Source organism: Eriocheir sinensis, chromosome 19, assembly GCF_024679095.1.
Source record: "Eriocheir sinensis breed Jianghai 21 chromosome 19, ASM2467909v1, whole genome shotgun sequence".
NCBI classification, from domain to species: Eukaryota; Metazoa; Arthropoda; class Malacostraca; order Decapoda; family Varunidae; genus Eriocheir; species Eriocheir sinensis.
The window spans coordinates 3,429,046-3,445,323 of NC_066527.1; the positions used below are offsets into that span (position 1 = coordinate 3,429,046).

Consider the following 16,278-nt stretch of genomic DNA (forward strand, 5'->3'; position numbering starts at 1 on the left):
CCACTTTTTTATTTTGACACAAAGCAAAAAAATATAATAACCTTCTCGCCCTTTTATATTCTACAACTTCATATTTAAAGAGCATCTGAACCCCTTTTCTTAGCGCGACGCGATGCAAGAATAATGTACAGTACACTCTTCGCTTCTTTTGTCCTAATTGAACTGAAGAGAATTTGAAGAGGATCAGTTTTTTTTTTTTTTTTTTTTTTTTTTTACAGCAAAGGAGACAGTCCAAGGGCACAAAAAAAGTAAACATCAACAAAAAAAGCCCGCTACTCGCTGCTCCTAAAAAGAATCCAAAGAGGCGGCCGAAAGATAGGTCAGCTTCGGGAGGAGAGGTGTCCTGATACCCTCCTCTTGAAAGAGTTCAAGTCGTAGGCAGGAGGAAATACAGATGAAGGAAGATTGTTCCAGAGTTTACCAGCGTGAGGGATGAAAGAGTGAAGATGCTGGTTAACTCTTGCATAAGGGGTTTGGACAGTATAGGGATGAGCATGAGTAGAAAGTCGAGTGCAGCGGGGCCGCGGGAGGGGGGGAGGCATGCAGTTAGCAAGTTCAGAAGAGCAGTCAGCGTGGAAATATCGATAGAAGATAGAAAGAGAGGCAACATTGCGGCGGAATTTAAGAGGTAGAAGACTATCAGTATGAGGAGGAGAGCTGATGAGACGAAGAGCCTTAGCCTCCACTCTGTCCAGAAGAGCTGTGTGAGTGGAGCCCCCCCCACACATGAGATGCATACTCCATACGAGGGCGGACAAGGCCCCTGTATATGGACAGCAACTGTGCAGTTATTTTTTTTTTTCTCGTAACACCACACAAGGCAAAACGCTTTACTATTATGAACTTTCTAAGTCACTCTCTTCCTGCCTTTACCGAACGTGACCACCATCAGCACCACCCACCACTCCCACCACCATCACCACCACTACCACCATACCACCAACCACATCGCCTCCACCATTACTGCGGTCATCACCAGCACCTTTTTCGCCTTTTCTCTAATATTGTTTCAGATTTTTTTGTACTTTTTGTATCTATTACTTATTTTCATTTTGTATTCGTATCTTCCTCCTTCATCGCCCACCGCAAGCTTGTTTTCGTTCTTTCGTTTCTTTCCATTGTTAATTGATTTCTGTGTTCTGTCACGCAAGGCAACACGGTCTAACTATAGGACTGATCAATCACTGCTTTTACTCTAAACTTTATTTTTCACACACTTATCACGAAGACAGACATCACCACCTTCACCACCAATCGTTACCATCACCGCCGGTACAAATCACCACCACCACCACCACCAAACACCACCACCACCACGATCACTACCACCACAAACACCATCACCACCACTAACGCCATCACCACCACCACTACCACTACCAACCATTATCCTCACCACCATTACCACCACCGCTGTCATCACCAAACACCATATAAACCTCACTCCCACCACCATCACCAACCACACCACCATCACCAAAGACTACCACCAACACCATCAACACCAGTACAAATCACCACTACCACCAAAGACAGCCACCACCATCACCACCACCACCACCATCACCACCACCATCACCATCTCACGCCTGCACTTGTTCTATTTTCTTCCTTTCTTTTTCCGACAATCACGGCTCAAAGTGTAGCAACGAAGAACACGTCTACGATATAATGTCTCTTTGCGTCTGTCGTTACTCCTGTTGCTGCTGCTGCTCTCGCTCTCCGCCAATCAGCTGCCTCCTTTCACGCGGCGGCGGCGGTGCTGGTGGCGTCTGGCTATATAAGGTGGGGTGCAGCGCCTTTCCAGTGGCATTCCCTCGGTGACTCTCCTCAAGGACACTCATACACACACAGGTTCCTTACACCCTGATGAGGCTTCTGGTTAGTAGTGTTGGTTATCTTTTTTGTTTGTGTTTGTTTTTCTTTTCCTTCTTCATCTCGCTTCGCTCTAATCTTTTTTTTTTCCTTGATATTGTTCCAGATTTTTTCTTTTACTTTTTTATAGAAATATCCTCACTCTTTTTCTTTCTTTTCTTCCTTTCAATGTTATCCTCTTCCACCTTCATCTCCTTTTTCTCGGTTATTGTTTGTTTATTTTCTTTTTTTTTCTATTTCTATTTTATCATCTTTCCTTTTTTCTTACTTTCTATGTTGTCGTGTTCCTCCTTCATACCTTTTATCTCTCATGCTGTTTCACCTTATTTTGTCTTCTTTTCTCTTGTTTTTATACTTTTACTTAGAATCCTTGTTTTCCTCTTTCATCCCTTTTTACTCTTATATTGTTCCAGATTTCGTTTACTTCCTTCTATTCATTCTTTCTTTCTTTGTTAATGTCTTCCTCCTTCATCTTCATTTCCTCTAATATTCTTTCATTTACCATTTTACTTACAGCTTTCTTATGCACATTCTATTCTTGTCTTCTTCCTCCATCTTATTCTTCTCTTATATTATTTCAGATTCATTTTTCTACTTTCCTTTCTTCATATTTTCATCTTGTTCCTTGTGTCACTCAATCCTAACCGAATGAAAGGTAATTTAAGCCAATCTACCCCCCCTGCAACCTTGTCTAACATTTCTTTACATAACCTCATCCAGTCTTGTCTACCTCACATCACCTAACTGAACATTACTTTACCCAACCCCATGTCAATTGTCTAACCTTACCTTACCTAACATTCCCAACCTCGTCTGACCTCCCCTTACCTAACCGTACTTTATCTAATCTTACTTTATTTAATCTCCTCCAGCCTTGTCTAACCTTACCTAACCTTGCTTTACCTTACTTACTTCTCTTCATCTCACCTACCCTCTTCTAACCATCCTTTATCTTCGTTACTGTGCATGACCTTCCTAAACAGCACCTCACCGAACCTTGTCGAACCTCACATTATCTAACTTAACCTTACTTTACCCAACCCCATGTCAATTGTCAAACTTTACCTTAGTTAACATCCCAACCTCGTCTGACCTCCCCTTACCTAACCTTACTTTATCTAATCTTACTTTATCTAATCTCCTCCAACCTTGTCTATCCTTTTCTAACCTTACTTTACTTTACCTTCCTGCACTTCATCTCACCCACCCTCTTCTAACCATCCTATACCTTAGCTACTTTATCTGACCTTCCTTTACCTAAGCTTCCTATACCTATTTTCCTTTCCTTGACCTTATTTGACCTCACCTCACTCAGTCTTGTCTACCTCCCATCACCTAATATAACAGTGCTTTACCTAACCTCACCTCACCTATCTAACCTTTACCTAACCTGACCTCAATATATACCTACCAACCTTTCATCACCTTACCTAACCCTACTTTACCTGACCTAACCTCGCCTCACCTCGGCTTCTTCACCACCTCCCTCAGGTCGCGGTGGTGCTGGCGGCGGCGGCGGCGTCGTGCCAGGGCCGCCCCGACGACATAATCATCCACTCCGGCCCCTCCTTCAGCGCTCCGATCCACCACGCCCCTCCGCCAGCCACCAGAAAGCCCCGCACCTCCACCTACGCCCCTTCCACCCCCTCCACCCCCACCAAAGCGCCCCGCCACCCCCGCCCCGCCATACGCATTGAATCAGAGCCCAGCCTCACTAACGCCCTCTACCATGAGGTGAACGTACAATATGAGGAACCGAGGGAAGATTACGCAACGCCTCTTTCTCCCTACCCACCTCCTCCACCTCCTTCCCTCTACGCAGGTCATCTTCTCCGCTCTCACCCTCCTCCTCCTCCTCCTCCTCCTCCTCCTCCTCCTCCTCCTCCTCCATTTAAAAGACGGAGAAGGCCAAGATACAGACGATTCCGCACTGTGTATCCTCCTCCTCCACCTCCCCATGCACCTCCTCCCCCTCCCCATGCACCTCCTCCACCTCCCCATGCACCTCCTCCTCCACATCCCCCTCCTCCTCCACCTCCTCCCCCGCCTCCGCCTCGGCCACTCCCGCACCATCCTCCCCCCCACCCGGAAGCTTACCTGGCCCCTGAACACGACTACGACTACGACTACGAGTACGAGGTAAGGTTGATTAATAAGGTAGTTTGGTTGGTATGGTAGTTAGTTGTGTTACCTAGAGCACTTGGTTTGGTTATATAGTTTAGTTAGTTTAGTTATTTGGTTGTTTGTTTGTTGTTGTTGTGGTGGTAGTGGTTGTAGTAGTTGTGGTGGTAGAAGTAGTAGTATATTGTAGTAGTAGTAGTAGTAGTAGTAGTAGTAGTAGTAATAGTAGTAGTAGTAGTAGTAGTAGTAGTAGTAGTAGTAGTAGTAGTAGTAGTAGTAGTAGTAGTAGTAGTAGTAGTAGTAGTAGTAGTAGTAATAAGAAGAAGAACAACAAGAAGAAGAAGAAGAAGAAGAAGAAGAAGAAGAAGAAATAAAGAAGAAATAAAAATAAAAGAATAAAAATAAAAAGAAGAATATGAAGAAATAGTAAAAAAAACAATTCACAATATAATAGAAAACAATGAAGACCCAGAAGAATCACAACAAAAATATACATTGGAAGAAAAAGAATAAGAACAAGATCAGAACAACATCAACAACAACAACAACAAGACGAGGAAATTTAATAGCACTAACAAGAGAAAACTCGGCTATTACCATTACCATTAAACTATCACCACCACCACCACCACCACCATCATAACAGTAATAGTAACAGTAGTAGTAGTAGTAGTAGTAGTAGTAGTAGTAGTGGTAGCATTTACAACATCACTTTCCTCAACATTCCCTCACCATCACTCACTTTCCCTGTCTTCCCACGTCTGCCAAGTCACCATCACCCCCTCCCCCTCATCCCCCCCTCACCATCACCATCCCCTCGAACTCACCATTAACACTATTTTGGCCCCAGCATCATCATCATCTTGTCTCTTATGATGTTGCCTAAGATATCGCTTCCGTGTTAACCCCTCATCATCTTCAAGTTTCTCTTCCTCTCTTCTTTTTTTCGCTTTTTTCTCTTCTTTTTCATGTCGTTATCCTTGGCTTCCTCTCTTCTTTTTTTTCTATTTCTTTCTTTCTTCTTCATATCTTTTTCATCGTCTTCCTCTCTTTTTTCTTGTTTTCTTTTTTTCATTCACTGCGTCCAGTTTCTTCCCTTCTTTTCTCTTATTTCTTCCCTTCTTTTCTCTTATTTCTTCCCTTCTTTTATCTTATTTTTTCTTTCTTTTCTCTTATTTCTTCCCTTCCTTTCTCTTCATTTTCCTCAATTTCCTTTCCTTTTAGCTGCTTTCTTATCTTCTCTTTCCTTCTTTCCTCCTCTTTTTCTCTTCTCTTCTTTTTCGTCTTCTTTAATCTCCAATATCTTCCTTTATAACATCTTTTTTTCTTCTTCTTCCCTTCTTTTTCTATTGGCGGTTCAACTCTATTTATTTGGATTTATCTTTATCTTTCTTGTTTCTACTTTTCCCTTTTCTGCTTTTTCTTTTAATATTTTTCTTTACTCCTCCCCATTTTTCTTGTTTTCTTCTTTCTTTTCTTTTGTCTTGTTTTCTATCTCCTAATTTCAATATATGTGTTTTCTATCTGTCTCTTACTTTCTCTCTGCGTATCTGTCTATCTGTTTTCTCTCTCTCCCTCTCCCTCTCCCTCTCATCAGTAATAGCAGAAAACCCATCCAACGCCTTTCCCTCCCTGTCCCTCTCTCTCTCTCTCTCTCTCTCTCTCTCTCTCTCTCTCTCTCTCTCTCTCTCTCTCTCTCTCTCTCTCTCTCTCTCTCTCTCTCTCTCTCTCTCTCTCTCTCTCTCTCTTTTTCTCAGCGGTAATAGCAGAAACCCCACCCAACGCCTTTCCCTCTCTCCCTCTCGCTCCCTCTCTCTCTCATCAGCAGTAGCAGAACCCCCACCCAGCGCCTTTCCCTCCCTCGCCCTTCCCTTTCCCCCTTCCTATTGCGTGACTTTCCCCGATGAACGAATCATTTGGTAGCCGCGTAAGACTTAATAGGCGCTTTGATACGGAAGTGACGTGTTGGGTTATCGAGAAGGCAATCTGAGTGAACTTTCGACGATTACTTCATGATTTGAGAGAGTGCGTGTTGGAGGCTACGTGTGTTAGAGAGGAGGAGGAAGAAGAAGAAGAAGAAGATGAAGAAGACGAACAACAACAACAACAACAACAATAACAACAAGAATAAGATAATGAATAAAAAAACGAGAACAAGAGGAAGAGAAACAATATCAAGAAAACGAATAAGAAGAAAAGAACAAAAAAGTGGAAAAACAAGAAAATAAGAATAAGATCAACGAAAGCAGGAACTAAAACAAAAACAGGAACAAGATCAAGAACAAGAAAAACAAAAGAATAGGAAAAAGAACAAGAAAAATAGGAACAATAATAATAGTAAGAAGAAGAAGAAGAAGAAGAAGAGGAAGAAGAAGAAGAAGAAGAAGATAAAGAAAAAGAAGAAGAAGAAGTAGAAGAAAAAGAAGAAAAAGCAGAGGAAGAAGAAGAAAAAAAGAAGAAGAAGAGACTTAAACAAGACCAAGACCAAGAAGAACAAGAAAAAAATAAACAAAAACAACAAGAACAAGAAAAAGAAAAAGAATGAATTGTCGTGGTGTGAGTGAAAGCATCTGAGAAAGCGACTAGAAGATGAAATTTGAGACACAGAAATTAATGTAAATGAGTGACCGTTTACTTTGATGAAGGTGATAATGAGAAGGAGGAGGAGGAGGAGGAGGAGGAGAAGGAGGGGGAGGGGATGATATTTGTACTCTGCATAATGTTAATTGTGTATGTGTTTGTGTCCACCTGGTACGCATCTCTCTCTCTCTCTCTCTCTCTCTCTCTCTCTCTCTCTCTCTCTCTCTCTCTCTCTCTCTCTCTCTCTCTCTCTCTCTCTCTCTCTCTCTCTCTCTCTCTCTCTCTCTCTCTCTCAGACTAACCTAAGCGAAACCAAGCTTAAATCTACCAAACCAATCTAAGAACAGCCTGACTTAACCCAACCTAACCTAAACCAAGCTAAACCAAAGCAACCTAACCCAAACCCAGATAAATCAAACTAGAAGTAACCAAAACTAACCGAAAAAGAGGTCTAAGTCTACCTAACCTAACCTAGCCTAACAGAACCTAACTTAACCTAACCAACCTTACCCTACCCAAACCAACCAAACAAAACAAAACAAAACAAAACAAAACAAACAAAACAAACAAAACAAAACAAAACCCAAACCAAACCAAACCAAACCAACCCAACCCAACCCAACGCAACCTAACCTAACCTAACCAAACCTTAGTCCAACCAAACCCAACCTAACGCAGCCCAACCTAACCCAACCCAACCAAACCCAAACCAAACATAACCCAGCATAACCCAACCAAGCTAACCCAACCTCACACCCCCAGGAGCCAATCCCGTACGGCTTTGGCTACGACGTGAAGGACGAGTACACGGGCGCGAACTTCGGGCACCGGGAGACCAGCGACGGCCACGTGACAGAGGGCGTCTACTACGTGCCCCTCCCCGACGGCCGCGTGCAGAAGGTGTCCTACTACGTGAGCGGCGACTCCGGCTTCGTGGCTCAGGTGTCCTACGAAGGGGAGGCCCAGTATCCTGCCTACTACCCTGAGCCTCATGCAGGATATCTTCAGCCGGAGGACCCTTACGCGCCGCCCCCCCATCCTTTGCCTTCTGTGGCCCCCTATCATCCTCCTCCGCATCCTTCTCTTCCTCCTCCTCGTCCTTCTCATCCTCCTCCTCTTCCTCCTCCTCCCCCGACTGCATACCATCCGTCCCTTGCGTATTTCTAGATGTGTTGAGTGTGTGTTTGTTAGTTTGTGTGTTTGTGTGTGAGTGTGTGTGTGTCGTTCCCGCCCCCCAACCACATCCCTGCCATATCCCCCTTCCCCTACCGCAGGCATCCCTTCCCCGAGCCCCTCCCCTACACAAACCCCCTGCCAAACCACCCTTCCCCTACCCACATCCCTCCCGCATCATCCCATCCCAAACCACACCCATGCCACACACACCCCTATACCCTTCCATTCCCCATTCACCTCCTGCCCCCATCCCTGTTATACCACGCAAACCTCCACCTTTGTTAAACCATTCAGTCCCCATTCCCATGCCACATAACCCCTAAACATGCCCCTGTTAAACCATAAGCACTCATTCCCCTGCCACACAGACCCTATATACATACCCTGGCTGTACCATTCATCTCTATACACACCCTTGTTATAGTCACTCAGCATCCATACCCTTCCATAAGCATTCCAACCCTCACCCTTATATATCTTGTTATTGAGGATACCACCATTTATAAGGCTAATGAAAATATGTATAACTGTGGGCAGGCTATCAAGTAACACACAAGTCATCAGCAACATACAACACAGCCACCACCCTCACACCCAGTCCCTTACCCCTACACAACACCCTGTCACATTCCCCTTCCTCCACCCCTGCCTTGGAGCCCCCACTAGCCCTCACCCATAACACAGCGCCCCCCACCCACCCCTTGCCGGCCAGTCCCTCTGCTTCTAGTCACCCTAACCTCCCCCCCGGCCCTCAAAGCGACAGCCTGTCCGCCCCCTGTCAACTCTCCTGTCAAATGTCTACTGGTTTCTCAATGTGTCTCAATTTACTCGTCCACCAGCGTGTGTCTTTCCGTCCATTATGTTGTTTCTTCTGATCTGACACGTAAGCCCCGCCCACCCTCACCCAGCGTCCACCAATCACAGGCCAGCTCTTCCAAACAGTAGCCAATCACATATGTCCAAAGCGGGAAAGAAGGGGAAAGTTTTTATCCATGAACTTAACAAATGATGAGCTTAGGAAAGGGAGAGACGGGGAAAGAGGAGCAGTATGTGAAACTAGCTGATGGTGTGTGTGGAAAAAGAGGGAAAAGAGGAAGTAATTATTATGGCGGCCTAGTGTTGGAATAGAAGGGAGAGATAGTGAAAAAGGAGCAGCGAGTAGCGGGCTTTTTTTATTATTGTTTCCTTTTTTTGTGCCCTTAAGCTGTCTCCTTTGTTGTAAAAAAAAAACATCAGCGGAAAATAGATAAGAGAGGCGTAACTTATCATGGTGAGTTGACAGCATAAAGTAACGTGAACATCTAGCGAAAATGCAAGACATCCACTACTCTGTTATACTGGTTAAATCAAACACTTGACACGCATGACAGGGAAAAGTGTGGCGCCCTTATGATTAATGACAAACACTGCAATTTATGAGACAAGGAGGGACGTGGTTCTTAATACACCTAGAAGTATACATAAGACGGAAAAAATAAAGAGTTTTCCACTATAAGTTAACTAAGAGACGAGACGGGTAGGAGGAGGTAGTAAGACCTTGATTACCCAATGACACGACTCATGCAAGATTGATTCAGAGGATTTACGTATTAACTTTACCAGTGTAGAATCAGAGAAGGAAAAAAAGTGGAAACAAGACGAAAACAATGAGAATATATACCTTTTATCATACAAAGGACATGAATCAGAAAGAGAAGAGGAAATACATAAATACTCGCATACCTCAAAGAAACAATAATTGACAGTACTGAAAAGGTTAGGTTAAAACGACTAAATGAATAACCAATAATCTAAGGCAGTACTCCATCAAAAGAAAGTGAAAATGGGAAATAATTGATCGGTATTCCTCCAAAGGCATCTCACCCATTCCCTCGACACTTGGCCCCTCCCCTCTTATCGAACTCATCCCCACTCATCCCCATCCCTGAAGTAACCCTCTCCACCCTCTCTCTTTCTGGCGATGTTCAATGATGTTTCCGTGTTCTCTCTCTCTCTCTCTCTCTCTCTCTCTCTCTCTCTCTCTCTCTCTCTCTCTCTCTCTCTCTCTCTCTCTCTCTCTCTCTCTCTCTCTCTCTCTAACTTTCTCCCGACGTTACTTGCGTTAATTCTTTTATGGCGTAACTTTGTGGTGTTTTTTAAGGGCTACAGAGATTTGTTATGTTACGTTTATTCTCTCTCTCTCTCTCTCTCTCTCTCTCTCTCTCTCTCTCTCTCTCTCTCTCTCTCTCTCTCTCTCTCTCTCTCTCTCTCTCTCTCTCTCTCTCTCTCTCTCTCTCTCTCTCTCTGTGTGTGTGTGTGTGTGTGTGTGTGTGTGTGTGTGTGTGTGTGTGTGTGTGTTTGATTTCGCACTCTGGTCAGTGTTCCGTTTTTTTCTTGTTGTTTTTCGTCTGTTTTACTTTTTGTAGTGTTTGATTACTTTGTTTACTTTTTTCTTAATAAAGGAAAGTAAAGAGGACGTGTTGTGTGTGTTTCCTTATTATTCATTTTATATTTGTGTTACTTTTTTACCTCTCATCTGAAGAAAGAAAATTATGGTGAGTTTGAGATAGATAATGATAGAAAAATAAATAGAAAGATAGACCTTTAGATAGATAGATGGATAGGCAGATAAATAGATAGATAGAGATGGATAAACAGAAAAAAGAAATAGCTAAGTAAATAAAAAAAATATACAGCGATAGATAAATAGAAAGAGAAACCAACATATTTCCTTAATGCAGTTTAATAGAGCAAAGATTTTTAAGAGAAACAGTGTGTGTGTGTGTGTGTGTGTGTGTGTGTGTGTGTGTGTGTGTGTGTGTGTGTGTGTGTGCGACTACCTGAGTGTTTGAACCCATTTAATGTAACCTTATTTTTTTTTAAGTCTACGCCTATAGCGCCGGTAGGCTTGCTTGAGGGGCCTGGATGGTGTTCGGCCCCAGCCCGCCATGGCGCAGGCAAGTGTTTATAGTGGCGCCATCTTCTCTTGGCTCATGCTGCCCCCCGGAACTCGTTCTTGATTCACTTGGACGGTTACCTCTAGAGTCCGGGTTGATGGCTGGTCTTCAGGACAGCATGTGGGTACTTTTAAGTCACTCTGTGGTGTCTGAAAAATCCGAGGTGGTAGCGTGGGGATTCGAACTCGCGTCGTCCATCACGTGGTGAATATGGGCCCAGGACGCTACCACTCAGCCGCCGCCTACCCCTATTACCTGTTTTAATTATGTACTTGATTCTCTCTCTCTCTCTCTCTCTCTCTCTCTCTCTCTCTCTCTCTCTCTCTCTCTCTCTCTCTCTCTCTCTCTCTCTCTCTCTCTCTCTCTCTCTCTCTCATTCCGTACCCTCCCTTTAAAATGCTACCGTCATTTTCTCCTCTTTTCCTCTCTCCTCGTTCATCTCTGTCTTTCAGCCCTCCTCCTCCTCCTCCTCCTCCCCTTCCTCCTCCTCCTCCTCCTCCTCCTCCTCCTCCTCCTCTTTTCTTCTCTCCTCGTTCATATCCGTCTTTCGGCCCTCCTCCTCCTCCTCCTTCTTTTCCTTTATGGTCTCTAAAAGCAACACAAACAAACCAATTTTACCCCAAAGCGAGAGCTCTTTCCTCTACTCTGTCTATTTTTCCTCCATTCCCATTTTTTCACTCCACTTTCCCTCGTCTTCTCTCGTTTTTTTTTCTTCTCCCAAACTATATCGTTCATTTCTTCCTCCACCTCTCTCTCTCTCTCTCTCTCTCTCTCTCTCTCTCTCTCTCTCTCTCTCTCTCTCTCTCTCTCTCTCTCTCTCTCTCTCTCTCTCTCTCTCTCTCTCATCCATCCCTTACCCTTTTCCCTCCTTCCCTTTTTCCCTTTCTCTCTATCTCCCCTTTCTCCCTTTCTTCCTTGTCCTCTCTTCCCTTTCCTTCCCTTTCCTTTCCATCTCCTTCCTCTCCTTCCCTTCCTTCCCTTTCCTTCCCTTTCCAACCCCTACCTCTCTTCCTCTTCCTTCCCTCCTCATCCCCTACCTCTGTTCCCCTTCCTACCTTTTCCTTCCCTTTCCATCCCCTACCTCTCTTCCCTGTCCTTCGCTTTCTTCCCTTTCCAACCCCTCCCTCTACTCCCTTTCCTTCCCTTTCCTCCCTTTCCAACCCCTCCCTCTACTCCCTTTCCTTCCCTTTCCTCCCTTTCCAACCCCTACCTCTCTTCCCCTTCCTACTCTTTCCTCCCTTTCCAACCCCTCCCTCTACTCCCTTTCCTTCCCTTTCCTCCCTTTCCAACCCCTACCTCTCTTCCCCATCCTTCCCTTTCTATCCTCTACCGCTAGTCCCCTTCCCTCCCTTTCCCTCCCTTGCGGTTATGTCTTGTGGGTTCCTTACTACACCGCGACAATTATCCCCCGGCAATGAGGAAAAAGAGGAGGAGGTAATGTAAGTGGATGACGGGGAGGTAGGAGTTTGAAAGGGAGGAAAGGGAAGAGAGGTAGGGGATGGGAAGGGAAGGAAAGAGAAGGAAGTGGGAGGGGAAGAGGTAGGGGATGGGGTGGGAAGGATGAGAAGATAGGTAGGGGATGGTAAGGGAAGGGAGGAAGAAAGAGGAAGAGTGGCGGGGGGTGGGAAGGGAAGGAAAGGCAAGGAGGTGGGAGGGGAAGCGAGGTAGAGGATGGGGAGGGAAGGAAGAGAAGATAGATAGGGAGGGAATGGGTAGGGAAGGATGAGGAAGAAAGAGGAAGGGAGGTAGGGGGTGGGAAGGGGAAGATATAGAGAAAGGGAAAAAGGGAAGAAGCGAAAGGGATGTGGCAAGGCAAAGGTAAAGTTTGGCGCCTACGTTATAGCTGCGCGTGGCCTCCGTGCTCATCTCCGTCGCATTGGCCAAGTGTGACATATCTAGGTTACCACAGTTTACCTTCTCTAGGTTTTCACAGGTACCCATTCATCAACCAGCGCTAAAGTGATTATGAATAGTTGGATGAGTTGCACGTCGATTGCCCGGGCCGAGATTCAAACCCAGACCAGCGGATTCGAAGCTAGGCACGCTAACCGCTGCACCAAGGAGGAGATGGCGGAAGGAATCTGGACTAGAAGAGGAGAGAAGTAGTTGAGGGTGGTATGTAGGTGGATGGATTCAGAGGACGCGAGATAATAAAGAAAGAAGAGAAGCAAAAGAGAGAAAAGAGAAAGACAAAACTTAGGACAGATGGACGTTACAAACAAATGAATCAAGCAAATAAACACACAGACAGACGGACAGAAAGACAAACAGACCGACGGACAGTAAGACAGACAAAGAGATAGACAAGACAGACACGGAAATGAATAGAAACACAGGAGGGCAGAGAAACAGAGACGCACACGCAAATCTTTCACTAAATAACATCAATAAACAATAACATCATGGCACAGGAAAGATCATTAAGGCAAAACTCGCCACGCTATCGTTCATGCTGGATAATAAAGAAGATAAAGATGATAAATACGATGATAAATAAGAAAAACTACAAATTATGAAAAGTAATAGAAATAAATAACTAAGTCTACATACGATAAATAAGATCACAGAGAAAATAAACAAGATATTAAATGAGATGAAATACTAAATAATGAAAAAATAAAAATAATAAATAAATAATATATAAGATAAGATAAAAAAAAGAATATATAGATTTTAGTTATAATTTTCCGTTTTCTGCAGTCACGAAAAACTAACACAAGTCACCCGTTAAAAGTTTTCTCTGATACACTTTTTTTACGAAGCGCAGCAATGACTATAAAAAAAGACATAGATATTTGCTTTAAGACTTACTGGCCGAGGCGAAGAAAAGGAAAAAAAGATAAAGAGGAAAAGTCTAACTGGGTGTCACTTATCCTGTTTTTCCTTCATTCTCGTTTTTTTCACTTCACTTTCCCTCGCTTTCTTCCTTTTTTTTTTTCCCTCCAGCCACATCATTCATTTTTTTCTCAACTTTTAACTCTCTCTCTCTCTCTCTCTCTCTCTCTCTCTCTCTCTCTCTCTCTCACACACATTCTTCCTCCGCTGCGTTTCTCACTGCGCATTCAAATAGTTTCTTCTCCACTTCATTTTACAACTCATACGTTCAAATAAGGTATACGTTTGGCTCTTACTCCAGTGGGTAGGCGGTGGCTGTGTGGTTAGCGGGCCGGAGCGGTGTTCTGAGGACCCGGTTTCAAATCCAGCTCCCCTCTACAAGCTGATCATTTTCCGTCACCGCCGAGTGGCCTAAGACTACCCACATGCTGTCCTGATGACCGCCTATCAACCCGGACTCTAGCGAAACTCTCAAGAGGATCAAGTGGAGCTTCAGTGGGCAGCATGAGCCAGGTAAGAATGGCGCCACTACAAAAAAAAACTTTCCCACGACAATAACGGACTGGGGCCGAGCAATTAGCATCATCATGAAAGCCTACCGACGCTTTAGGCACTACGTAAAAAGATAAGAGAGAGTAACTATGTGGCAGAGAGTGAGAAGAAGAAAAAAATGAATCAACTGAATGTAGGAGGAAAAAGTGTATCGCCGGAAGGCCTGCTACACTGAGCCGCCATAAAATCATAACCACTCGTAGCTGACAAAAAATCATCGTTTGAAACATCTGTCTGAGTCACTTGCATTTCCTGAGCCGTCAATGCAACATACAGTAGTGAGCCTCTCTCTATCTCTCTCTTTCTGCATCTCCTCTCCTTTCTCCTCTCCTTTCGCCTCACCTCTTCCTCTTCCTCCCTCCCTTTCTCTCTTCCTCTCCTCTCTTTTCCCATCTCTCCTCTCGTCTCCCTCATCCTCTTCTTTCCTCCTTTTCTCTCGTTCTCTTCCCTCGACTCACTTCTTCTCCTCCTCCTCTCCTCTTCCTCTTTCTTCTCCAATATCTAACACTAACTATGTCTCTATCTATCCATCTATCTATCTATCTATCTATCTAACTGCGCTCCACGTAGTCAGAGCCCCAAATAAGACAATAAATATATAAAGAAAGATCAAGGAAAGAAAAATATAAAGTTAACAAATGTACACATCACTCATTACATTAAATCCACGTTAATTAAGAGATCAACGGAAGAGAAGTAGCAGCAGCAAAGGAAGACGAATAAATGACAGTAAATGCACTACCACTCTTATTATTTCTCCTATCGCTTATATTGTTATTGCTGAGTTTATTGTGATTGTTCCTGATACTCTCACCGCCACGGCCGAGCTCTCTATCCAACACACAATACTAAGATTAAAAGAAGGAGAATGTGTGTGATTATGACGTGTGGTTCGTTAAGGAATCTCGCCAATTAAGAAAGCTTAGGAAAAAATATTGAACGTAACCTACTTATCAACTAAAGGGGCGCATACACCAGGAGACGCGTCGCTTCACTCACCAGCTGACTCCACTCCACGCAGCTGCCCTTTCCATTAAGCGTAGTGGAAATGAAAATACTAAAATGGAAAGGCTTTAAGTCAAGAAGTTGGGTGGGAGAGGAAATAAATAGCATAGAAGGGCAAATAAATCGGGTAGGAAAGAAATTAAGTCAGAAAGGATCGGAAATAAGTTGGATTAGATAGCGAATAAGACAAACAGGATAGCAATTATGGACACTGGAGGATAGGTAAAAGTGGGAGAGAAAAGGAGAGTACAGAGGTGGAGGGTACTGCGTTAGGACGAGGAGGAGGAGGAGGAGGAGCGAGGAGTATGTTGAATAGGTACTAAAAATGGAAGTTAACATTAAAATTAGGCGAGAGAAATAACACTGGAAGCTCATAAATGTAAGCTACAGTATTACGGACGAGTTTGGAGTAGGAGAAGGAGGAAGAGGAGCGTTGTGTGGAGAAAGTACTAGGAAGGGAGTTTAAGATTGAAATAGGTAAGAGAAATACCAAAAGAAGTTCATTTATGGAAGTTGGGTTGTTAAGAGTATTGGAGGAGGTTGAGGAAATAAAAATATGTGAGAAAAATATCAATAGAAGTTCAGAGATAGAAACTAAAGCATTGCGGGCGTGTTTGGAGGAGGAAGAGAACAGGAGAGTATGGGAAAGAAGATTGTCTCAAAAGGGAAGTTAGAAATAAATGTAGGTGAGAAAACTATCAACAGAAGCTCAGAGATAGAAACTAAAACATGACGGACGTGTTTGGAGGATGAAGAGAACAGGAGAGTATGGGAAAGAAGGTTGTCTCAAAAGGGAAGTTAGAGATAGGAGTAGGCGAGATAAAAGCTGCACTGAAGAAAAGCTCAAGGAAGAGGGTTTGTGGGAAGGGAAAACACAGGACCGAGCGAGGGAGATAATTTTGGGATACAGATAGCGACCAAAACTTCAACGGGAGAAATATAAGGATAAAGATGAAATGTTACCAAAGAATTTACAAGGTCGGTTCATTACAGAGATGGTGAGCTAAAAGATTAGAAGTAAATAAGTTCATGTTAATAATCAATAGGTCAGTTATGATAGATATTATTACTATTATCATTATTATCATTATCATTCTTCTTCTTCTTCTTATTATTATTATTATTATTATTATTATTATTATTATTATTATTATTATTATTATTATTGCCATTCTTGTTATTGTTAAAAGCTATCTGT

The 16,278-nt window shown here is 43.6% G+C and overlaps 1 protein-coding gene across 1 annotated transcript; it reads left to right on the forward strand.

Moving 5' to 3' along the window:
- Positions 1 to 1,815: 1,815 nt before the first annotated feature.
- LOC127000520 (uncharacterized) lies at positions 1,816 to 10,205 on the forward strand. Its single transcript, XM_050864255.1, has 3 exons — positions 1,816 to 1,881; positions 3,367 to 4,014; positions 7,339 to 10,205. The coding sequence occupies exons 1-3, from the start codon at positions 1,870 to 1,872 to the stop codon at positions 7,741 to 7,743; spliced, it is 1,065 nt and encodes a 354-aa protein (XP_050720212.1). The 5' UTR covers positions 1,816 to 1,869; the 3' UTR covers positions 7,744 to 10,205.
- The last annotated feature ends 6,073 nt before the right edge of the window (positions 10,206 to 16,278 follow it).